Source organism: Scyliorhinus torazame, chromosome 5 (genome assembly GCF_047496885.1).
Source record: "Scyliorhinus torazame isolate Kashiwa2021f chromosome 5, sScyTor2.1, whole genome shotgun sequence".
NCBI lineage: Eukaryota > Metazoa > Chordata > Chondrichthyes > Carcharhiniformes > Scyliorhinidae > Scyliorhinus > Scyliorhinus torazame.
This window is the reverse complement of record NC_092711.1, coordinates 320,061,815-320,087,690: the sequence shown is the minus strand read 5'-3', so window position 1 is coordinate 320,087,690 and position 25,876 is coordinate 320,061,815. Positions and strand designations below refer to the sequence as shown.

Sequence of the window (25,876 nt, the reverse complement as noted above, 5' to 3'; positions counted from 1 at the left end):
TGCGGTTTTGCTGGGGGCTGCTCTTTCCCTCGTTTACCCAGGCGGGGTTGTGAAGAGTGGTTCTTTTCCCATCAGCCTTTTCGGTTAGCCATTTTAAATCAGGTTTTGGCCAAATTAATCGGGAATCAGCCATTTTAGGTGGCTACAAGGCGTGCACTTAAGTGGGGTCATGTTTCGAAGGGCCGATGCAGACTCGATGGGCTGAATGGCCTCCACTGTAAATTCTATGAAGTATAATCAGATAGGGCTGTGGGGAAAGGATAGAGGAGAGTGGGACTAATAATTTTTTAAAACATTTTTTTCATGGGCTATGTGTCGCTTGCTCGACCAACGTTTATTATCTACTTCTCATTGCCCTTTAGAAGTTGGCGGTGAACCACCTTCTTGAAGCGCTGCAGTCTATTTGAGGTAGTTAGGAAGTGAGTTCCAGGATTTTGATCCAGCCCTTGCAAAGAGCTGGCACAGACATAATGAACTGAAAGGCCTCTGGTGCTGTATAATTCTGTGATATTTCTGTTCTGCTTTCTCATCCAGGCGGATATGCAAGGTGATTGATGACGCAGTTTTGAAGCACAATGTTATCTTTGTGTCTAGTGCTGGCAATAATGGGCCGTGTCTCTCGACTGTCGGCTGTCCAGGAGGTACTTGCACCAATATCATTGGTAAGTGTGAGATCAGTGTGCGACTAAAGTAGTGAGAAAACACACTGCTGCTCATAATAATAATGATTAATAATAATAATTGCTTATTGTCACAAGTAGGTTTCAATGAAGTTACTGTGAAAAGCCCCTAGTCGCCACATTCCGGCGCCTGTTCGGGAAGGCCGGTACAGGAATTGAACCCACGCTGCTGGCCTTGTTCTGCCCTACAAGCCAGCTGTTTAGCCCACTGTGCAAAATTTTTGAGGGGTGTGATGGGGTAGGTGTTGGGAGGATGTTTCCCCTGGTTAGGGAGACTAGGAACAGGGTTGGCCATTTAGAATTTAGATGAGGGTTGAGGATCTTTGTAGTTGAAGATGTTCAAGACAGAAGTCAATACACTTTTGCACACCAAGGGAATTGAGGACTATGAGATAGTCTGGGAAAATGGAATTGAGGTAGAAGATCAGCCAGTATCATGTTGAATAGCATAGGTTTGAAGGGCCGAATGGCCTCTTCCTGTTTCTTATGTTCCTAACTGGTTAAGGTTGAAATATTGAATGGCCACCCTCTACTTTTAAAGCAGCATTGATACCATAATTTCTGTCCTGTATTTGATTTTTGAGTCATTACAGTACTACCTGTGGACCCTCCCCACAACCTTCATATTGGCCCCCCCTTGTCTCCCACATCACCAGAAGCTGGTGATTCAACCCGCCTTGACCCTGTCAATATTAGTTCATTACCCAGATCCATGGAAGGATTTGTGTTCAAATCCCCTCCCAACATCTGATCCCCGCTGCCTCTGACCAGCTTCCTACAGCACTCACTGACAGTGTTTCTTACAACTCTGGCACCCCTGATTCTCATTGCTGCACCATTGATGACTGCCTACAGCTGTCTGGAGCCCAAAAGCTGCAATTTGCTCCTTCAACTGCTCCATCTGTCCTTCCTCGTTTAAAATTTTCCATTGGGTTATCTGTTTCATTTCAGGTGAGGGTAGCACAGTGGTTACAGTACTCACCGAGTGACCCAGAGGCCTGGATGAATCATGTCGAGACATGAGTTGACATGACAACATGACAGTTGAGAGATTTAATTTCAATGAAGTGGGTGGCATGGTAGCACGGTGGTTAGCACTGTTGCTTCACAGTGTCAGGGTCCCAGGTTCAATTCTTGGCTTGGGTCACTGTCGGTGCGGAGTCTACACATTCTCCCCGTGTCTGCGTGGGTTTCCTCCGGGTGCTCCGGTTTCCTCCCACAGTCCCGAAAGATGAATTGGACATTCTGAATTCTCCCTCTGTGTACCCGAACAGGTGCCGGAACGTGGCGACGAGTGGATTTTCACAGTAACTTCACCGGACTGTTAATGTAAGCCTACTTGTGACACTATTAAAGATTATTATTATAAATTTGGAAAGAAAATAATAAAAATAGTCAGTCGTGATCATGAAACTCCCAGATTGTCATAAAAATCATATTTGGTTTGCCCATCTGGTTCACGAATGTCCCTTAGGGAAGAAAATCTGCCGTCCTTGCCCGGTCTGGCCGACACATGACTCCAGACCCACAGCAATGTGGTTGACTCATACCTGACCTCTGAAATTGCTGAGCAAATCTCTCAATTGTATTCAAGGAGTGCAGCTCACCAACTTCTCCAGGGCAGTTGTGGACAGACAATTAATGCCAGCCTTTCCAGGGATGCTTGCATTCTATGCATGAACGTAACTTAAATCTCCTTCCTATGTTTGGTAGCAATTTTTGACGAATTATGTTCCTGTGAAGCACCCTGGAAGTTTTTCAGCATTAAATGCAAGTATTGTTCTGCCTTGCCTCTTTCCGCCCTGCTTTCCAAATCTCATTGACGCTTTCTCTTCAACTGAGACTTGTTGCTTCAGCAAATACAGCAAAGGCAATGACCCCTGACAACATCCCAGAAGACATGTGCTCCAGAACTAGCTGTGCCTCCAGCCAAGCTATTCCTATACAGCTACAATACAGGCACCTACCTAACAATATGAAAACTTTCCCCAGTATATCCTGTCCATAAAAATCAGGACGAATCCAATCATTACCCAGTAGTCTACTCTTGATATTGAGCGAAGATATGGAAGGTGTTCTTGGCACATAAACGAGCAGTCACCTGCTCACCGATGCTCAGTTTGGGTTCTGCAAGGGCCACTCAGCTCCCAAATTCAATGTAGTCTTGGTCTAAACTTGGACAAAAGACTCTCATAGGTGAGGTGAGAGGGACTGCCGCTTATTACTTCAGGGTATTTGATGAGTGTGGTAACAGGGTACCTAGCAAAATTCAGGCTACAGGGAATTGGGGAATATTCTTCACTGTTTGGAGACATCTCTGGCAGAGAGGAAGATGGTTGAGGTTGTTGGAGGCAATCTTCTCAGTCCAGGACATGCTCCAGGAGTTGCTTAGGGTAGTGTGGTAGGCCCAACCATTTTCAACAGCTTCATCAATGGATTTCCCTCCATCATAAGGTCAGAAATTAAGATTATTGCACAATGTTCAGTACCATTCACAGTTCCTTGGATACTGAAGCATTGAGTGCCTGCATGCAGCAAGACCTGAGCAACATTCACGCCTGGATTTGTAAGAGGCAAATATAATTCATGACACCCAGTTGCCAGGAAATCACCATTTGCAAGGAAGTATCTAATCATCTCCCTTTGATGTTCAACATCATGACCATCACTAAATCTCCCACTGTCAACAGCCTGGCGGTTACCATTGACCAGAAGCCTAACTACTGGACAAGCCATATACCATGGGCATGAGTGGTAGTCAGGGGCTGGAAATTATGTGATGAATAACTCTTTTACCCCTCCACCCCCCCCCCCCCCCCCCCCCCCTACCCCGATTCCCCCAACGTCTCTGTAATATCTCCAAGGCAAGATCCCCACTTACTTGGATGAGTATAGTTCAACACTATTCAGGTCAAAGCCCGTTTCATTGCCACCCATTCACCATCCAAAATACTCATTCCTTTCACAGTGGCAACAGTGTTTAGCATCTACAGGGTGCACTGCAACAACTTGCCAAGGCTCCTTCGATAACACCTTACAAACTCGTGAACTTTGTCTCCTTGAAGAGCAATGACAGGAGATGCATGGGAACGCCACTGCCTGCAGATTTGTCTCCAGGGCAGCACGGTAGCATTGTGGTTAGCACAATTGCTTCACAGCTCCAGGGTCCCAGGTTCGATTCCCGGCTTGGGTCACTGTCTGTGTGGAGTCTGCACATTCTCCCCGTGTGTGCGTGGGTTTCCTCCGGGTGCTCCGGTTTCCTCCCACAGTCCAAAGATGTGCAGGTTAGGTGAATTGCCCTTAGTGTCCAAAATCGCCCTTGGTGTTGGGTGGGGTTACTGGGTTATGGGGATAGGGTGGAGGTGTGGACCTTGGGTAGGGTGCTCTTTCCAAGAGCCGGTGCAGACTCGATGGGCCGAATGGCCTCCTTCTGCACTGTAAATTCTATGATTCAATTCATGCACCATCCTGATTTGGAACTATATCGTTGTCGCTCAGTCAAAATCCTGGAACTCCCTAACAGACAGCACTGTGAATGTACCTTCATCACGTGTACTGCAGGGGTTAAAGATGGCCACTCTTCGCAAGGGCAGTTATGCATGGTTCAATAAATGCTGGGCTTGCCAGCATTGCTGACAAGAATTAAATTCAGGAGACAGTTCTCCATTCGCCACTGGGTCACTGTCTGTGCGGAGTCTGCACGTTCTCCCCCTGTCTGCGTGGGTTTCCTCCGGGTGCACCGGTTTCCTCCCACAGTCCAAAGACGTGCAGGTTAGATGGATTGGCCATGCTAAATTGCCCTTAGTGTCCAAAAAGGTTAGAAGGGGTTAATGGGTTATGGGGATAGGGTGGAAGTGAGGGCTTAAGGGGGTCAGTGAAGACCCGATGGGTCAAATGGCCTCTTTCTGCACTGTATGTTTTGTGTATCTATGTGTAGAACCGGACACTGAAAGTACCTCCAGCACATCCCTTTAGTGAAAAACCTCATTGTGCAAAGTTCCCAACCAGCAGCCAACCTAGTATGACTCTGACAGAGCTGTAGCTAGTTTCTCCGTCAAAAGGTTTAATTGAATGGCAAACTATGGGTCCATGCAGCCCAGAGCTTGAACATCACAGTGTGGTATAATGCCTCCAGGGAATTACATACAATTCGGTTTATTGTAGGAGATCATATATGTGCATTAAACTTCATTTGTGATTTACTACCAAGAAGAAAATCTGCATTTATGTAGTGCCTTTAACACAGTAAAACATCGTAAGGTGTTTTGTATTATTGAACAAATGTTGACAGCAGACTGCCTAAGGAGAGCTTAAGATCAGAGGTCTGCAGCGAGGCAGGCATTAAGGAAGCTTTTAAAGGAGAAAAGAGATAGAGAGATTTAAGGGGGAATTCCAGAGCTTGGGGTGTAGGTAGCTGAAGCCACCAATACAAGTGATGGAGAGATTAAAGTCTGGACGAGGGGGGGGGGGGGGGGGGGGGCGGTACAGAGGTGGGGGTGAAACCATGAAAAACAAGGATGAGAATTTTAAAATTGAGATCTATAACAGAGTATGATTTTTCAGATCGCGAGTCTGTGGGATGTCTGTTGTTCGCGAGTGTTCAGAGTATCACAAGTGCCAATGACTGTAACTTGTTGCATTATTAGGTGTTGGTGCATATGTCAGTCCAGATATGATGGTTGCAGAATACTCTTTGCGGGAGAAGTTACCAGCTAATCAATATACGTGGTCATCAAGAGGACCTTGGTAAGAGCATGTTAAACCAGTTGTCGTTGCTCCTGTCCTGTATTGTTGTTTTATTGGGGCACCCAGTTCATTTTTCTAATGAAGGGGCAATTTAGCGTGGCCAATCCACCTACCCTTGGGTTGTGGGGGCGAAACCCATGCAAACACTGGGAGAATGTAGAAACTCCACACGGACAGTGACCCAGAGCCGGGATTGAACCTGGGACCTCGGCACTGTGAGGCAGCTGTGCTAACCACTGTGCCAATGTGCTGCCAGTCTTGTATTGTTTTAAACAGAGGCTGTAATAAGGGCATAAGGTGGCATAATACCTGGGACGGTTTCCCCCAGAAACCACGTCGGCGTGGAGCTAACATGCTCCATGCCAACCTGTCCCGTACTTGGTGCTGCACAGTGGAATAACAAGGGCTGAGTGAGACTCCCACCGGATGTCTTGCCCTCTGGAACTACCAGCCAATCGGATTGGCCAACAGCTCCATTAGCCACGTCAGCGACAGGAAGGCATCATCTGAAGCTCCGGGACGACAGAAAACGATCACGGCCCATGAATCCTCGGAACAGGTAAGTCCTGGGGTCTTGGACCAGGAGGGTTTGGGTAGGGGATTGAAGGATGAGGGGGGGGTCTAAGAGAAGCAGCGGGTTGGAAAAATGGGGTCGCCACACCCAAGAGAGGCCACTCCACGATCGGACAAGGGCTGCCCCCGAAATGCAACCCCCACCTTCCTTCCCGGCCTTTAAACATGTAAGTTTAAGAAAAATGGGCTTCCTGCTCCAGCTGGCTGCCCATACCAAACGTTTTGTGGCAGCCTACTATCAGGGTCAACTAATTGATCCTTAATTATTCACTTACATGTGGCGGGGGCAGCTTCTGAATTCGATGCTTGCTGCCCCAGATTATGAGGGAGAGCTCAGGGGTGGGTGGGGAAGGTGGTGAATTGGGAGTCCAACCTATTTTATGTGCCCCCCCCCCCCCCTCTCTGATGGGAATCGCCACTGCTGCAAATATGTAAACTTCAGTCCATAGACTGAAGATCATCACCAGAAGAATGAAGGGAAAGCTATTCCAACATGGATTGTATGGAACTTGCAAAAGAAATGTTCTCGCTCAATGTCAGGTTGGGATCTGAAACAGATGACCGGGAAAGGGGGTGGAAGCCGATTCCAGAAGAAGAAATTAAAAGGGGGGGTTGGACAGACACTTGAACATGAAAAGATGACCAGGGTTACAGACAAAAGAAAACAGGTGTGGAAATAAATGTGACTGCTTTTTCTCAATGTTGGAAATATGTTAGGAGTAGCACAGTGGGTAGCACTGTTGCTTCACAGCGCCAGGGACCCGGGTTTGACTCCTGGCTTGGGTCACTGTCTGTGCAGAGTCTGCACGTTCTCCCCGTGTCTGCGTGGGTTTCCTCCGGGTGCTCCGGTTTCCTCCCACAAGTCCCGAAAGACGGGCTTGTTAGGTGAATTGGACATTCTGAATTCTCTCTGTGTAACTGAACAAGCGCCGGAATGTGGCGACTAGGGGATTTTCACAGTAACTTCATTGCAGTGTTAATGTATTGTGACACTGATAAAGATTATTATTTAAAAATTTTGAACCAAAATCTAAATATAAATGTAGATTTATATGGTTGACGCAATCGAGGTTTTAACTATGGTCAGTGTTTGGGCTCTGCGTCATCATCAATTATACAAGCCTGACTATCAAATCAGGATTTAATTTTTGTATTACTGCCAGCATAGCAGGCAGAATAAATTACAGCTTATTTTCTAACTTCGAGTCCTCTGGCAATTGCCACTTAACACCAAACAATTTATCTGTCGTGAACTCTAACTCCTGTGTGTGTGAAATACATAGCACTTACACCGTGCCTTTCAAGATCTCAGGATAGCCCAAAGTGCTTAAAAGCCAATTAAATACTTTTTGAAGTCCCTGTTGTAATGTGGGAAATATGGCAGTCAATTGGCACACAGCAAATTCTCATGTAAGTGTCGACACAGTGGTTAGCACTGCTGCATCACAGCGGTAGAGGCTGGGGTCAATTCCGACAACGAGTGACTATCTTTGTGGACAGTAAGAAGTCTTACAACACCAGGTTAAAGTCCAACAGGTTTGTTTCGATGTCACTAGCTTTCGGAGCGCTGCTCCTTCCTCAGGTGAGGAAGGAGCAGCGCTCCGAAAGCTAGTGACATCGAAACAAACCTGTTGGACTTTAACCTGGTGTTGTAAGACTTCTTACTGTGCTCACCCCAGTCCAACGCCGGCATCTCCACATCATATCTTTGTGGAGTTTGCACGTTCTTCCCATGTCTGCGTGGGTTTCCTCCGGGTGGTCCGGCTTCCTCCCACACTCCAAAGATGTGAAGTTAGGTGTATTGGCTGTACTAAATTGCCCCGTGGTGGGGTTATGGGGATAGGGTGGGAGGTTGGGCCTAAGTAGAGTGCTCTTTCAGAGGGTCAATGCAGACTAGAGTCGAATGACCTCCTTCTGCACTGTTGGGATTCTACGATGATGCAATGTGATAATGACCAGATAATCTGTTCGAGCAGTGTTTGCTAGGACTTCATGAGGAACTGCCCTGCCTTTCTTAAATAGTGTGCCACTGAAGCCTTCACGCTCAGATGGCAGACAGTTTTGTAATTTATCAGGCCTGACCTGAGAGCTAATATGTTCAATATAAGAACATAAGAACTAGGAGCAGGAGTAGGCCATCTGGCCCCTCGAGCCTGCTCCACCATTCAATGAGATCATGGCTGATCTTTTGTGGACTCAGCTCCACTTTCCGGCCCGAACACCATAACCCTTAATCCCTTTATTCTTCAAAAAACTATCTATCTTTATCTTAAAAACATTTAATGAAGGAGCCTCTATTGCTTCACTGGGCAAGGAATTCCATAGATTCACAACCCTTTGGGTGAAGAAGTGCCTCCTAAACTCAGTCCTAAATCTACTTCCCCTTATTTTGAGGCTATGCCCCCTAGTTCTGCTTTTACCCACCAGTGGAAACAACCTGCCCGCATCTATCCTATCTATTCCCTTCATAATCTTATATGTTTCTATAAGGTCCCCCCTCATCCTTCTAAATTCCAACGAGTACAGTCCCAGTCTACTCGACCTCTCCTCGTAATCCAACCCCTTCAGCTCTGGGATTAACCTAGTGAATCTCCTCTGCACACCCTCCAGTGCCAGTACGTCCTTTCTCAAGTAAGGAGACCAAAACTGAACCCAATACTCCAGGTGTGGCCTCACTAACACCTTATACAATTGCAGCATAACCTCCCTGGTCTTAAACTCCATCCCTCTAGCAATGAAGGACAAAATTCCATTTGCCTTCTTAATCACCTGTTGCACCTGAAAACCAACTTTCTGCGACTCATGCACTAGCACACCCAGATCTCTCTGCACAGCAGCATGTTTTAATATTTTATCATTTAAATAATCCCTTTTGCTGTTATTCCTACCAAAATGGATAACCTCACATTTGTCAACATTGTATTCCATCTGCCAGACCCTAGCCCATTCACTTAGCCTATACAAATCCCTCTGCAGACTTCCAGTATCCTCTGCACTTTTTGCTTTACCACTTATCTTAGTGTCGTCTGCAAACTTGGACACATTGCCCTTGGTCCCCAACTCCAAATCATCTATGTAAATTGTAAACAGTTGTGGGCCCAACACTGATCCCTGAGGGACACCACTAGCTATTGATTGCCAACCAGAGAAACACCCATTAATCCCCACTCTTTGCTTTCATCAGTTTGGTTCATTTGTGCAGGTGCAAATTGTTATGGACAGGAGGCCCTAACTTCTTGTCTCGTCACCCATGTTTTAATTTGTTTCCCTCTTTTGATAAGGGCCCACATGGAGACTGATAGAAAGGGCTCATGGGATCCAAGGACGTTTGGCAAAGTGGCAGGAATCAGGCGGTGATGGGATTCTATGGTTGAGGGGTGTTTTACTGACTGGAGGCCTGTGTCTAGTGCGGTCCCGCAGGAATCAGTGTTGGGGCCCTTGCTGTCTGGTTTATATAAATAATACCGACATGAATGTAGGAGGGTTGATCAATAAGTTTGTGGATGATACGAAAATTGGCAGGGTGGTAAATAGTGAGGAGGATAGCTTTCAATTACAGGAGGATATAGAGAGGCTGGTCAGATGGGCTGATCTGTGGTAAATGGAGTCAAATCTGGATAAGTGTGAGGTGATGCACTTGGGCAGGACAAACAAGGCAAGGGAATACCTGATAAATGACAGGACCCTGGGATGCACTGAGGATCAGAGGGACCTTGGTATGCATGTACACCGGTCCCTTAAGGTAGCAGGGCTGGTGGATACAGTGGTTAAGAAGCCATATGGTACTCTTGCCTTTATTGGCAGAGGCATAGAGTTTAAAAACATGGAGATTATGCTGGAACTGTAAAACGTTGGTTAGGTCACAGCTAGAGTATTGCGTGCAGTTCAGGAATCCACATTACAGGAGAGTTCTGATAACACTTGAAAAGGTGCAGAGGAGATTAACCAGGATGTTGCCTGGGCTGGAGAGTTTTGGCTATGAAGAGAGATTGGAAAGAGTGGGTTTGTTTACCTTGGAGAAGAAGAAACTGAGGGAGGACATGATTGAGATTATAGGACATTATAAGGGGCACAGATAGAATAGACATGAGAACTTTTTCCCCCTGGTAGAGGGGTCAATGACCAGGGGGCATAGATTTAAGGTAAATAGCAGGATGTTTAGATCAGATGTGAGGAAAAAGATTTCCAGAGGGTGGTAGGAGTCTGGAACTCACTTCCTGATAGGGTGGTTGAGGCAGAGACCCTCTTGACATTTAAGAAGTATTTAGATGTTTATTTGCGATGCCAAGGCAGGCAGGCTATGGGCCAAGTGCTGGAAAATGGGATTTTTTTTTAGGTGGTGTTTTTTTTAACCAGAGCAGACACGATGGACTGAAGGGACTTTTCTGTGCGATAGACCAGTGTTTTTCAAACTTTTTTTCCTGGGACTCACTTTTCCCAACCGGCCAACATTCGTGACCCACATCGTCCGACCTTCGTGACCCACGTCGTCCGACCTTCGTGACCCACGTCGTCCGACCTTCGTGACCCACGCCGTCCGACCTTCGTGACCCAGGCCGTCCGACTTTCGTGACCCACGCCATCCGCGTTCGTGACCCACGCCGTCCGACGTTCGTGACCCACGCCGTCCGACGTTCGTGACCCACGCCGTCCGACGTTCGTGACCCACGCCGTCCGACGTTCGTGACCCACGCCGTCCGACGTTCGTGACCCACGCCGTCCGACGTTCGTGACCCACGCCGTCCGACGTTCAGAACCCACGCCGTCCGACGTTCGTGACCCACGCCGTCCGACGTTCGTGACCCACGCCGTCCGACGTTCGTGACCCACGCCGTCCGACGTTCCTGACCCACGCCGTCCGACGTTCGTGACCCACGCCGTCCGACGTTCGTGACCCACGCCGTCCGACGTTCGTGACCCACGCCGTCCGACGTTCGTGACCCACGCCGTCCGACGTTCGTGACCCACGCCGTCCGACGTTCGTGACCCACGCCGTCCGACGTTCGTGACCCACGCCGTCCGACGTTCGTGACCCACGCCGTCCGACGTTCGTGACCCACGCCGTCCGACGTTCGTGACCCACGCCGTCCGACGTTCGTGACCCACGCCGTCCGACCTTCGTGACCCACGCCGTCCGACCTTCGTGACCCACGCCGTCCGACCTTCGTGACCCACGCCGTCCGACCTTCGTGACCCACGCCGTCCGACCTTCGTGACCCACGCCGTCCGACCTTCGTGACCCACGCCGTCCGCCCTTCGTGACCCACGCCGTCCGCCCTTCGTGACCCACGCCGTCCGCCCTTCGTGACCCACGCCGTCCGCCCTTCGTGACCCACGCCGTCCGCCCTTCGTGACCCACGCCGTCCGCCCTTCGTGACCCACGCCGTCCGCCCTTCGTGACCCACGCCGTCCGCCCTTCGTGACCCACGCCGTCCGCCCTTCGTGACCCACGCCGTCCGCCCTTCGTGACCCACGCCGTCCGCCCTTCGTGACCCACGCCGTCCGCCCTTCGTGACCCACGCCGTCCGCCCTTCGTGACCCACGCCGTCCGCCCTTCGTGACCCACGCCGTCCGCCCTTCGTGACCCACGCCGTCCGACGTTCGTGACCCACGCCGTCCGACCTTCGTGACCCACGCCGTCCGACCTTCGTGACCCACGCCGTCCGACCTTCGTGACCCACGCCGTCCGACCTTCGTGACCCACGCCGTCCGACCTTCGTGACCCACGCCGTCCGACCTTCGTGACCCACGCCGTCCGACCTTCGTGACCCACGCCGTCCGACCTTCGTGACCCACGCCGTCCGACCTTCGTGACCCACGCCGTCCGACCTTCGTGACCCACGCCGTCCGCCCTTCGTGACCCACGCCGTCCGCCCTTCGTGACCCACGCCGTCCGCCCTTCGTGACCCACGCCGTCCGCCCTTCGTGACCCACGCCGTCCGCCCTTCGTGACCCACGCCGTCCGCCCTTCGTGACCCACGCCGTCCGCCCTTCGTGACCCACGCCGTCCGCCCTTCGTGACCCACGCCGTCCGCCCTTCGTGACCCACGCCGTCCGCCCTTCGTGACCCACGCCGTCCGCCCTTCGTGACCCACGCCGTCCGCCCTTCGTGACCCACGCCGTCCGACGTTCGTGACCCACGCCGTCCGACGTTCGTGACCCACGCCGTCCGACCTTCGTGACCCACGCCGTCCGACCTTCGTGACCCACGCCGTCCGACCTTCGTGACCCACGCCGTCCGACCTTCGTGACCCACGCCGTCCGCCCTTCGTGACCCACGCCGTCCGCCCTTCGTGACCCACGCCGTCCGACCTTCGTGACCCACGCCGTCCGCCCTTCGTGACCCACGCCGTCCGCCCTTCGTGACCCACGCCGTCCGCCCTTCGTGACCCACGCCGTCCGCCCTTCGTGACCCACGCCGTCCGCCCTTCGTGACCCACGCCGTCCGACCTTCGTGACCCACGCCGTCCGACCTTCGTGACCCACGCCGTCCGCGTTCGTGACCCACGCCGTCCGACCTTCGTGACCCAGGCCGTCCGACCTTCGTGACCCAGGCCGTCCGACCTTCGTGACCCAGGCCGTCCGACCTTCGTGACCCAGGCCGTCCGACCTTCGTGACCCACGCCGTCCGACCTTCGTGACCCACGCCGTCCGACCTTCGTGACCCAGGCCGTCCGACCTTAGTGACCCAGGCCGTCCGACCTTCGTGACCCACGCCGTCCGACCTTCGTGACCCACGCCGTCCGACCTTCGTGACCCACGCCGTCCGACCTTCGCTTACCTTTAATGCGACAGATGAATCTGCTTAGTCCTCACGATCACACTTGAATCAAGTTCAAATGAGAAGAGGGCAATGTGCATTTTAGGTGCAGAGTTCAACCAGTTCCTTTGTGCCTCCTCCATCTTTACAAAAAACGGAAATCCAACCTCGCACATGTATGTATTCATGAAGGGCAATAATAACAAAATGCTTGTTTTACTCAGCACTGGATACTCCTGGGAGATACTATACCAGAAAGCTGACAGTCTCATGGGCTTGTGCCATGTTTTTAATGTGGCATCACAGGTCAGCTGCAGAATCATAGCTTTTTAATTTGGAGTCAGCTGTAAGTTAATAGCTGACTCTGGGATATCAGCTTCAAAAGGAATTTTTCATCCACCACTTATCTTTCAAAATCTGAACTTTCTCTCATTTGCCAGTACTTCCCTACATAATGCACACATGGGCTTTGCATCCTTACTTGCATTGGCACAATTGACAAAACCATATCTCAAGAAATCATCTGCATTCTGTTTGGTTCCTGAGTTAAGTTTCTTCTTTGTGGGCTGTTAGCCAGAGGCCCTGGAGCTCGGTACAGAGCTAACACCAATACTGCTCGATCCTGCCCCGGACTCTCCTGTGCAGCTTTCTCCAGTCTCCAGTCAGTTGTGAGATCCTGCCCAGTTGGTACACTGCCTACTTGAGTCTTTAGCTTTCTCTTACTTTTAAGAGAACAATCCATCTCTACATTCCTCTTGCCAACAGCTAGAAAATAGAAGCAGCTCTGCTCTGTGATTTGGTGGCAAAAGCACATACACCAAGTGTGCTTAACGTCAAGTGTATGTACACGGTGCATGTCCCGCTCTCTGCTGCCGCTTCTGGCTGGAAGACTGCACACAGCCTAATTTCTTTTGATTTAAAAGATGGCAGCGACTGCCATTCTCAATTTAAAAGCCGGTAGCGGCCATTGGGCACTTCTCCCACAATCGGGACCACCGTAGGAACAGCGTCCAATCGTTCTGCAACTCTCCTGACACCCACCGGTGACCCACCCGCGGGTCAAGACCCGATCTTTGAAAAACCCTCATGTAGACCTCTGTGCCTCTATAATCATTGGTGTATTTCCCTGCCCTTTTCATTTGATGCGATCTAATTTTCTATTATAGCAAACTTGAGATAGGATGAACTCAAAGGGTTATTTATTTACTCATATTCCAAGAGTGTGAGGAGGATGCCAATGTTGCCTCCTTTGTATTCATACAGTAAAGGTGGGACAGAGAAAATAAAGATGTACAGTGCAGGGACCACCGAGAAAAGAATATTGCTTCGTGTTGGCAAAATCCTAGGACTCCCTCCCTATCAGCACAGTGTGTGTACCTACACCTCCGGGACTGCCGCAGTTCAAGAAGGCAACTCACCACCACCTTCTGAAGGGTAACTAGAGATGGCCAATAAATACTGTCCTAATCAGCAATGCCCCCATCACTTAAATGAATTAAAAAACATGGGTTCCAGATTGCAGAAGTCCAATGAGGTATTACTTCACGCAGGTCAGTTAGTTGAAAACTGATGCTGGATAATTCGTTTTACCAGTGGTATCACTCAATGAGACAGGCACGCAGAGATTAATCGAATGGTGTACCGAAAACAACCTCTCTCTAAATGTCGGATCGTCGATAGCTTTAGGTTCCTGGGGGTCACCATCACCAACAGTCTGTCCTGGTCCATTCACGTTGATGCAACAGTCAAGAAAGCCCAACAACGTATCTATTTCTTACAGAAGCTAAATAAATTCAACATGTCTGCATCGACTCTCTCAAACTTCTACAGATGTGCCATTGAGAGCATCCTATCCGGCTGCATCACAGCCTGGTATGGCAACTGTTTGGCCCAAGATCGCAAGAAACTGCACAGTGGTGAACTCAGCCCAACGCATCACACAAGCTTGCCACCCTCCCATTGATTCTGTCTACACCTCCCGCTGCCTCAGGAAGGCAGACAGCATTGTGAGAGACCCCTCCCACCCAGGCTTTGCCCTCTTCCAGACCCTTCCATCAGGCAGAAGGTACAGAAGACCCGCACATCCAGACATAGGAACAGTTTCATAGGAACAGAGGGGCTGGTTTAGCACAGGGCTAAATCGCTGGCTTTGAAAGCAGACCAAGGCAGGCCAGGAGCACGGTTCAATTCCCGTACCAGCTTCCCCGCCAGGCACCCGAATGTGGCGACTAGGGGCTTTTCACAGTAACGTCATTTGAAGCCTACTTGTGACAATAAGTGACTTTCATTTCATTTTCTTCCCCACAGTTACTAGACTCCTCAAAGACTCCCCCTCAGATTGACCTGTTCCCTGTAAGAACACTATTCACGATGCCCTATGCTGCTCTTGCTCATGTATTTGTTTTGTTTGGCCCCTTGTTCCCCACTGTAACCAATCACTATTTGCTGATGTACCCTGTCAATTATTATTTTTGTCTACTATGTACGTACTTGTAGGATTGTTATCACCAAGGAGGTAGTGATGGGCAAGCTAATGGGGCTAAAGGTAGACAAGTCTCCTGGACCTGATGGAATGCATCTGAGAGTGCTAAAAGAGATGGCTAGGGAAATTGCAAATGCAGTAGTGATAATTTACCAAAATTCACTAGACTCTGGGGTGGTCCCGGCGGATTGGAAATGAGCAAACGTGACACCACTGTTTAAAAAAGGAGGTAGGCAGAAAGCGGGTAAGTATAGGCCAGTGAGCTTAACTTCGGTAGTAGGGAAGATGCTGGAATCTATCATCAAGGAAGAAATAGCGAGGCATCTGGATGGAAATTGTCCCATTTGGCAGACGCAGCATGGGTTCATAAAGGGCAGGTCGTGCCTAACTAATTTAGTGGAATTTTTTGAGGACATTAACAGTGCGGTAGATAACGGGGAGCCAATGGATGTGATATATCTGGATTTCCAGAAAACCTTTGACAAGGTGCCACACAAAAGGTTCCTGCATAAGATAAAGATGCATGGCATTAAGGGGAAAGTAGTAGCATTGATAGAGGATTGGTTAATTAATAGAAAGCAAAGAGTGGGGATTAATGGGTGTTTCTCTGGTTGGCAATCAGTAGCTAGTGGTGTCCCTCAGGGATCAGTGTTGGGCCCACAACTGTTCACAATTTACAGAGATGATTTGGCGTTGGGGACCAAGGGCAATGTGTCCAAGTTTGCAGACGACACTAAGATAAGTGGTAAAGCAAAAAGGAAGTCTGCAGAGGGATTTGGATAAGCTAAGTGAATGGGCTAGGGTCTGGCAGATGGAATACAATGTTGACAAATGTGAGGTTATCCATTTTGGTAGGAATAACAGCAAAAGGGATTATTATTTAAATGATAAAATATTAAAACATGCTGCTGTGCAGAGAGACCTGGGTGTGCTAGTGCATGAGTCGCAAAAAGTTGGTTTACAGGTGCAACAGGTGGTTAAGAAGGCAAATGGAATTTTGTCCTTCATTGCTAGAGGGATGGAGTTTAAGACTAGGGAGGTTATGCTGCAATTGTATAAGGTATTTGTGAGGCCGCACCTGGAGTATTGGGTTCAGTTTTGGTCTCCTTACTTGAGAAAGGACGTACTGGCACTGGAGGGTGTGCAGAGGAGATTCACTAGGTTAATCCCAGAGCTGAGGGGGTTGGATTACGAGGAGAGGTTGAGTAGACTGGGACTGTACTCGTTGGAATTTCGAAGGATGAGTGGGGATCTTATAGAAACATATAAAATTATGAAGGGAATAGATAGGATAGATGCGGGCAGGTTGTTTCCACTGGCGGGTGAAAGCAGAACTAGGGGGCATAGCCTCAAAATAAGGGGAAGTAGATTTAGGACTGAGTTTAGGAGGAACCTCTTCACCCAAAGGGTTGTGAATCTATGGAATTCCTTGCCTGGTGAAGCAGTAGAGGCTCCTTCATTAAATGTTTTTAAGATAAAGATAGATAGTTTTTTGAAGAATAAAGGGATTAAGGGTTATGGTGTTCAGGCCAGAAAGTGGAGCTGAGTCCACAAAAGATCAGCCATGATCTCATTGAATGGTGGAGCAGGCTAGAGGGGCCAGATGCTCTACTCCTGCTCCTAGTTCTTATGTTCTTATGTACTGTGTACGTTCCCTTGGGCGCAGAAAAATACTTTTCGCTGTACATCGGTACATGTGACAATCAGTCAATCAATCAATGAGTCTTGTAGGCGATGATGCAGAATTTCCAGTGTAGATGGGAGCAACCATTAACAATTGGAAGGACGGTTGCAGGGGCCCTTTGTCTCAGCAGACGAGCAGACTCTTATTGGCCAGCCTGGGTTATGAAATGTAGATGTCTTTTGTATAGCGCTCTTTGAACTTGGCCTGTGCAGACCACAGGGGGTTGTTACTGACTCTTCAGGGATAACGAGTTGAGAGTTTCTCCGATACTGACCAGGAGCTGCTTTTGTTCGGGCTCACAACAGACATTGCTTCAGCCATTTTTGGTCTTTGTGTAGTTTCAAATGTTTTGCGATGGCAATGAGCATATCTCTGTATATTTTATATTACAACTGGGGGTCGCAAATGTGACGCAAATAGGCAGCAGCTGGTTGCGAGAGTTACTGTATCCCTCTGGCCTCTAATGAGCAGCCAAGCATCTTGTCTCACACCCTGGGTCATCTTCAGAGCCGCCCCAATGCTGCAGCCCTCCTGTTCGTTAGCAATCACATTATAATTACATATTTGCTTTCTTCAAACAAGTGGACAAACGTATTGAGCTGGGGTGGGCAGAGACTTTGTCGAACCCAGTTCTGCCTTATGACTCTTGTAAAGGATTGACCATTCACCTTAAATTTATGTCCCCTTGTAATGGTTTGTTCCACCCGGGGAAAAAGTCTCTGACTGTCTATCTATTCCCCTGATCATCGTATAAACCTCTATCAAGTCGCCCCCCATCCTTCTCTGTTCTAGTGAGAAAAGGCCTAGCACCCTCAACATTTCCTCGTAAGACCTACTCTCCATTCCAGGCAACATCCTGGTAAATCTTCTTTGCACCTTTTCCAAAGCTTCCACAACCTTACTAAAATGAGGCGACCAGAACTGTACACAGTACTCCAAATGTGGCCTTACCAAAGTTTTGTACAGCTGCATCATCACCTCACGGCTCTTAAATTCAATCCCTCTGTTAATGAACGCTAGCACACCATAGGCCTTCTTCACAGCTCCTTCCACTTGAGTGGCAACTTTCAAAGTTGTATGAACATAGACCCCAAGATCTCTCTGCTCCTCCACATTGCCAAGAACTCTACCGTTAACCCTGTATTCCGCATTCATATTTGACCTTCCAAAATGGACAGCCTCACACTTTTCAGGGTTAAACTCCATCTGCCGCTTCTCAGCCCGGCTCTGCATCCTAGCTATGCCTCTTTGCAGCCGACAACAGCCCTCCTCACTATCCACAACTCCACCAATCTTCGTATCGTCTGCAAATTTACTGACCCACCCTTCAACTCCCTCATCCAAGTCATTAATGAAAATCACAAACAGCAGAGGACCCAGAACTGATCCCTGCGGTACGCCACTGGTAACTGGGGTCCAGGCTGAATATTTGCCATCCACCACCACTCTCTGACTTCTATCGGTTAGCCAGTTCGTTATCCAACTGGCCAAATTTCCCACTATCCCATGCCTCCTTACTTTCTGCAGAAGCCTACCATGGGGAACCTTATCAAATGCCTTACTAAAATCCATGTACACTACACCCACTGCTTTACCTTCATCCACATGCTTGGTCACCTCCTCAAAGAATCCAATAAGACTTGTAAGGCAAGACCTACCCCTCACAGATCCGTGCTGACTATCCCTAATCAAAGTGTCTTTCCAGATGCTCAGAAATCCTATCCTTCAGTACCCTTTCCATGACTTTGCCTACCACCGAAGTAAGACTAACTGGCCTGTAATTCCCAGGGTTATCCCTAGTCCCTTTTTTGAACAGGGGCACGACACTCGCCACTCTCCAATCCCCTGGTACCACCCATGTTGACAGTGAGGACGAAAAGATCATTGCCAACGGCTCTGCAATTTCATCTCTTGCTTCCCGTAGAATCCTTGGATATATTCTGTCAGGCCCGGGGGACTTGTCTATCCTCAAGTTTTTCAAAATGCCCAACACATCTTACTTCCTAACAAGTATTTCCTCGAGCTTACCAGTCTGTTTCACACTGTCCTCTCCAACAATGTGGCCCCTCTCATTTGTAAATACAGAAGAAAGGTACTCGTTCACGACCTCTCCTATCTCTTCAGACTCAATACACAATCTCCCGCTACTGTCCTTGATCGGACCTACCCTCCCTCTAGTCATTCTCATATTTCTCACATATGTGTAAAAGGCCTTGGGGTTTTCCTTGATCCTACCCGCCAAAGATTGTTCATGCCCTCTCTTAGCTCTCCTAATCCCTTTCTTCAGTTCCCTCCTGGCTATCTTGTATCTCTCCAACACCCTGTCTGAACCTTGTTTCCTCAGCCTTACATAAGTCTCCTTTTTCCTCTTAAGACATTCAACCTCTCTTGTCAACCATGGTTCCCTCACTCAACCATCTCTTCCCTGCCTGACAGGGACATGCATATCAAGGACACGTAGTACCTCTTCCTTGAACAAGTTCCACATTTCACTTGTGTCCTTCCCTGACAGCCTATGTTCCCAACTTATGCACTTCAATTCTTGTCTGACAACATGGTATTTACCCTTCCCCCCAATTGTAAACCTTGCCCTGTTGCACGCACCTATCCCTCTCCATTACTAAAGTGAAAGTCACAGAATTGTGGTCACTATCTCCAAAATGCTCCCCCACTAACAAATCTATCACTTGCCCTGGTTCATTACCAAGAACTAAATCCAATATTTCCCCTCCTCTCGTCGGACAATCTACATACTGTGTTAGAAAAGCTTCCTGGACACACTGCACAAACACCATCCCATCCAAACTATTTGATCTAAAGAGTTGCCACTCAGTGTTTGGGAAGTTAAAGTCACCCATGACTACTACCCTGTGACTTCTGCACCTTTCCAAAATCTGTTTCCCAATCTGTTCCTCCACATCTCTGCTACTATTGGGGGGCCTATAGAAAACTCCTAACAGACTTCCGGGTGCGGCGATGACCAGCTGAGTCGCACGTTTCGGCAGCTCCCTGTGAAACGGACTTTTGGGCTCTTGATAGGAGCCCCAACGGCAATTTTGACGGCTAAAAACACTGTGCGGTAAACCAGAAGGGAATCCCCCCTGGATACGGATGGAAAAAGGAGGAGAAAGTGGCCGGATTGCAGTGGATCCTTTCGAACAGCGGCAAGGAAGGCAAGCAAAAACCAAGATGGCGTCGGATGGTGGCAGTTTAACATGGGGCCCTGAACAACAAGAGTTCTTGAAATGCTGTGTGGAAGAGCTCAAAAAGGAAATGAAGAAAGAGCTGTTGGCCCCGATACTACAGGCGATCGAAGGGCTAAAGGAGGAACAAAAGACCCAGGAGCGGGAGCTTCGGGTCGTGAAGGCAAAGGCAGCCGAGAATGAGGACGACATACAGGGCCTGGTGGTGAAGACGGAGACGCATGAGGCACATCAGAAACAATGTGTGGAAAGGTTGGAGGCACTGGAGAACAACGCAAGGAGGAACAACCTGAGGATTCTTGGTCTTCCTGAAGGTGCGGAGGGAGCGGACGTCGGGGCATATGTGAGCACTATGCTGCACTCGTTAATGGGAGCGGAGGCCCCGGCGGGTCCGTTGGAGGTGGAGGGAGCATACCGAGTGATGGCGCGAGGACCGAGAGCAGGAGAAATTCCCAGAGCCATAGTGGTGAGATTCCTCCGTTTTAAGGATAGAGAAATGGTCCTTAGATGGGCAAAGAAAACTCGGAGCAGTAAATGGGAGAACGCGGTGATCCGCGTTTATCAAGACTGGAGTGCGGAGCTGGCGAGAAGGAGGGCGAGCTTTAATCGGGCCAAGGCGGTGCTTCATAAAAAGAAGATAAAATTTGGAATGCTGCAACCGGCAAGACTGTGGGTCACATATCGAGGGAGGCACCACTACTTTGAGACGGCGGATGAAGCGTGGACTTTTATTGTGGAAGAAAAACTGGAATGAGCGGGTTATTAAAAAGAACATTTGAACAAAGTGGTGGGGCGAATGTGGGGGGCGAAGAGGGGGGTTAAAAAGGGGGGAAAGAGGAGTTTTATGTACTAATCCTGCGATGTGGTAACTTTTCTCTCTTCCACAGGTGGTGATGGGGGAGGAGGGGAGGTGGAGGAGATGGGGCGTTGGCCATTGGGGGCGGGGCCAAGGGAGAAGCGCGGGCTTGGTTCCCGCGCTATGATAATCATGGCGGGAATAGAGAAGCAGGAAGGAGGGGGCGTCGCACGGTGCGAGCCGAGGTCACGGGGGGGAAGCCGAGGTCGGCCAGAGTTTGCTGACTTCTGGGAGCAACATGGGGGGAGTAATTACGCTAGCGGGGGATCTAGCGGGGGGTGGGAGGGGGGAATTACTGGGTTGCTGCTGCTGGGGAGAGGGGGGAGCTGGTATGGGAGGGGATGGGCGGGGGGGCACCGCCTGGGGGAGATACAGCTGCGTGGGAACCGGGTGAGGAGCTGGAAAAAGGGGATGGCTAATTGACAAGGTGGGGGGGGGGTAGGAAGCCCCCCAACCCGGCTGATCACGTGGAACGTGAGAGGGCTGAACGGGCCGATAAAGAGGGCACGGGTACTCGCACACCTTAAGAAACTTAAGGCAGATGTGTTTATGTTACAGGAAACGCACCTGAAACTGATAGATCTTGTTATGCTACGCAAAGGATGGGTGGGGCAGGTGTTCCATTCGGGGCTAGATGCGAAAAACAGGGGGTGGCTATATTAGTGGGGAAGCGGGTAATGTTCGAGGCAAAGACTATAGTGGCGGATAACGGGGGCAGATACGTGATGGTGAGTGGCAAACTACAGGGGGAGACGGTGGTTTTGGTAAACGTATATGCCCCGAACTGGGATGATGCCAATTTTATGAGGCGGATGCTAGGACGCATTCCGGACCTAGAGATGGGAAAGCTGATAATGGGGGGAGATTTTAATACGGTGTTGGAACCAGGGCTGGATAGGTCGAAGTCCAGGACTGGAAGGAGGCCGGCAGCAGCCAAGGTACTTAAAGATTTTATGGAGCAGATGGGAGGTGTAGACCCGTGGAGATTTAGCAGACCTCGGAGTAAGGAGTTCTCGTTTTTCTCCTATGTCCATAAAGTCGACTCGCGAATAGACTTTTTTGTGCTGGGAAGGGCGTTGATCCCGAAGGTGAGGGGAACGGAGTATACGGCTATAGCCATTTCGGATCACGCTCCACACTGGGTAGACTTGGAGATAGGGGAGGAAACAGGAGGGCGCACACCCTGGAGAATGGACATGGGACTAATGGCAGATGAGGGGGTGTGTCTAAGGGTGAGGGGGTGCATTGAAAAGTACTTGGAACTCAATGATAATGGGGAGGTCCAGGTGGGAGTGGTCTGGGAGGCATTGAAGGCGGTGGTTAGAGGGGAGCTGATATCAATAAGGGCACATAAAGGGAAGCAGGAGAGTAAGGAACGGGAGCAGTTGCTGCAAGAACTTTTGAGGGTGGACAGACAATATGCGGAAGCACCGGAGGAGGGACTGTACAGGGAAAGGCAAAGGCTACATGTAGAATTTGACTTGCTGACTACGGGCACTGCAGAGGCACAATGGAGGAAGGCACAGGGTGTACAGTACGAATATGGGGAGAAGGCGAGCAGGTTGCTGGCACACCAATTGAGGAAAAGGGGAGCAGCGAGGGAAATAGGGGGAGTGAGGGATGAGGAAGGAGAGATGGAGCGGGGAGCGGAGAGAGTGAATGGAGTGTTCAAGACATTTTATAAAAAATTATATGAAGCTCAACCCCCGGATGGGAGGGAGAGAATGATGGGCTTCTTGGATCGGCTGGAATTTCCAAAGGTGGAAGAGCAGGAAAGGGTGGGACTGGGAGCACAGATCGAGGTAGAAGAAGTGGTGAAAGGAATTAGGAGCATGCAGGCGGGAAAGGCCCCGGGACCGGATGGATTCCCAGTCGAATTCTATAGAAAATGTGTGGACTTGCTCGCCCCGGTATTGACGAGGACCTTTAATGAGGCAAAGGAAAGGGGACAACTGCCCCCGACTATGTCTGAAGCAACGTTATCGCTTCTCTTAAAGAAGGAAAAGGACCCGCTACAATGCGGGTCCTATAGACCTATTTCCCTCCTAAATGTAGATGCCAAGATCCTGGCCAAGGTAATGACAATGAGAATAGAGGAATGTGTCCCGGGGGTGGTCCACGAGGACCAAACTGGGTTTGTGAAGGGGAGACAGCTGAACACGACTATACGGAGGCTGTTAGGGGTAATGATGATGGCCCCACCAGAGGGGGAAACGGAGATAGTAGTGGCGATGGATGCCGAGAAAGCATTTGATAGAGTGGAGTGGGATTATTTGTGGGAGGTGTTGAGGAGATTTGGTTTTAGAGAGGGGTATGTTAGATGGGTGCAGCTGTTGTATAGGGCCCCGATGGCGAGCGTGGTCACGAATGGACGGGGATCTGCATATTTTCGGCTCCATAGAGGGACAAGGCAGGGATGCCCTCTGTCCCCATTATTGTTTGCACTGGCGATTGAGCCCCTGGCGATAGCGTTGAGGGGTTCCAAGAAGTGGAGGGGAGTACTTAGAGGAGGAGAAGAACACCGGGTATCTTTGTATGCGGACGATTTGCTACTATACGTGGCAGACCCGGCGGAGGGGATGCCAGAAATAATGCGGATACTTGGGGAGTTTGGGGATTTTTCAGGGTATAAATTGAACATGGGGAAAAGTGAGTTGTTTGTGGTGCATCCAGGGGAGCAGAGTAGAGAAATAGAGGACCTACCGTTGAGGAAGGTAACAAGGGACTTTCGTTACCTGGGGATCCAGATAGCCAAGAATTGGGGCACATTGCATAGGTTAAATTTAACGCGGTTGGTGGAACAAATGGAGGAGGATTTCAAGAGATGGGATATGGTATCCCTGTCACTGGCAGGGAGGGTGCAGGCGGTTAAGATGGTGGTCCTCCCGAGATTCCTCTTTGTGTTTCAGTGCCTCCCGGTGGTGATCACGAAGGCTTTTTTAAAAAGGATTGAAAAGAGCATCATGGGTTTTGTGTGGGCCGGGAAGACCCCGAGAGTGAGGAAGGGATTCTTACAGCGTAGCAGGGATAGGGGGGGGCTGGCACTACCGAGCCTAAGTGAGTATTATTGGGCCGCTAATATTTCAATGGTGAGTAAGTGGATGGGAGAGGAGGAGGGAGCGGCGTGGAAGAGATTAGAGAGGGCGTCCTGTAGGGGGACTAGCCTACAGGCTATGGTGACAGCCCCATTGCCGTTCTCACCGAGGAACTACACCACAAGCCCGGTGGTGGTGGCTACACTGAAGATTTGGGGACAGTGGAGACGGCATAGGGGAAAGACTGGAGCCTTGGGGGGGTCCCCGATAAGAAACAACCATAGGTTTGCCCCGGGGGGAATGGATGGGGGATATGGAATGTGGCAAAGAGCAGGAATAACGCAACTGAAAGATCTGTTTGTGGATGGGAAGTTCGCGAGTCTGGGAGCGCTGACCGAGAAATATGGGTTGCCCCAAGGGAATGCATTCAGGTATATGCAACTGAGGGCTTTTGCGAGGCAACAGGTGAGGGAATTCCCGCAGCTCCCGACACAAGAGGTGCAGGACAGAGTGATCTCAAAGACATGGGTGGGGGATGGTAAGGTGTCAGATATATATAGGGAAATGAGGGACGAAGGGGAGACTATGGTAGATGAACTAAAAGGGAAATGGGAAGAAGAGCTGGGGGAGGAGATCGAGGAGGGGCTGTGGGCAGATGCCCTAAGCAGGGTAACCTCGTCGTCCTCGTGTGCCAGGCTAAGCCTGATTCAGTTTAAGGTATTACACAGGGCGCATATGACTGGAGCACGGCTCAGTAAATTTTTTGGGGTGGAGGATAGGTGTGCGAGGTGCTCGAGAAGCCCAGCGAATCATACCCATATGTTTTGGTCATGCCCGGCACTACATGGGTTTTGGATGGGGGTGACAAAGGTGCTTTCAAAAGTAGTGGGGGTCCGGGTCGAACCAAGCTGGGGGTTGGCTATATTTGGGGTTGCACAAGAGCCGGGAGTGCAGGAGGCGAGAGAGGCCGATGTTTTGGCCTTTGCGTCCCTAGTAGCCCGGCGCAGGATATTGTTAATGTGGAAAGAAGCCAAGCCCCCGGGGGTGGAGACCTGGATAAATGACATGGCAGGGTTTATTAAGCTAGAGCGGATTAAGTTCGTTCTAAGGGGGTCGGCTCAAGGGTCACCAGGCGGTGGCAACCGTTCGTCGAATACCTCGCAGAAAGATAGATGGAATGAAAAAAAGAAGGCAGCAGCAGCAGCCCAGGATCGGGGAGGGGGGGGGGGGGGGGGGGGGAGGAGGAACCAGAAGGACTCTCAGGGTTGTTAATATATACTGTATAATATGTATAGGTCGTTGCGACAGATAATTATATATTGGACTGTTAAATTATATTTTTGGAGAGTGTTACTTGTGATAAGGCAGTTGCCAATTAGGGTTAGTTTTCATTTTTGTTATTTATTATTTATTCATTTTTTGTTTATAAAATAGGTCATTGTTACTTGTGTTATAATATTGTGTACAGGATGCACAATGCACTGTGTTGGTTGACCAAAAATTTTCAATAAACTATTTATAAAAAAAAAAAGAAAACTCCTAACAAGGTGACTGCTCCTTTCCTATTTCTGACTTCAACCCATACTACCTCAGTAGGCAGATACTCCTCGAACTGCCTTTCTGCAGCTGTTATACTATCTCTAATTAACAATGCCCCCCCCCACCTCTTTTACCACCCTCCCTAATCTTATTGAAACATCTATAACCAGGGACCTCCAACAACCATTTCTGCCCCTCTTCTATCCAGGTTTCCGTGATGGCCAACACATCGTAGTCCCAAGTACCGATCAATGCCTTAAGTTCACCCACCTTATTCCTGATGCTTCTTACGTTGAAGTATACACACTTCAACCCATC

At 49.6% G+C, this 25,876-nt stretch overlaps 1 protein-coding gene across 2 annotated transcripts in view; it reads left to right on the top strand.

Annotated features, from left to right (window-relative positions):
- Positions 1-25,876, top strand: part of LOC140421315 (tripeptidyl-peptidase 2-like) — a 194,416-nt gene that overhangs the window by 46,675 nt on the left and 121,865 nt on the right. For both annotated transcript variants that reach the window (XM_072505959.1, XM_072505960.1), the window contains exons 9-10: positions 535-662; positions 5,327-5,426. In XM_072505959.1, coding sequence (XP_072362060.1) covers positions 535-662; positions 5,327-5,426 — 228 coding nt within the window. The remainder of the gene's footprint in view (positions 1-534; positions 663-5,326; positions 5,427-25,876) is intronic.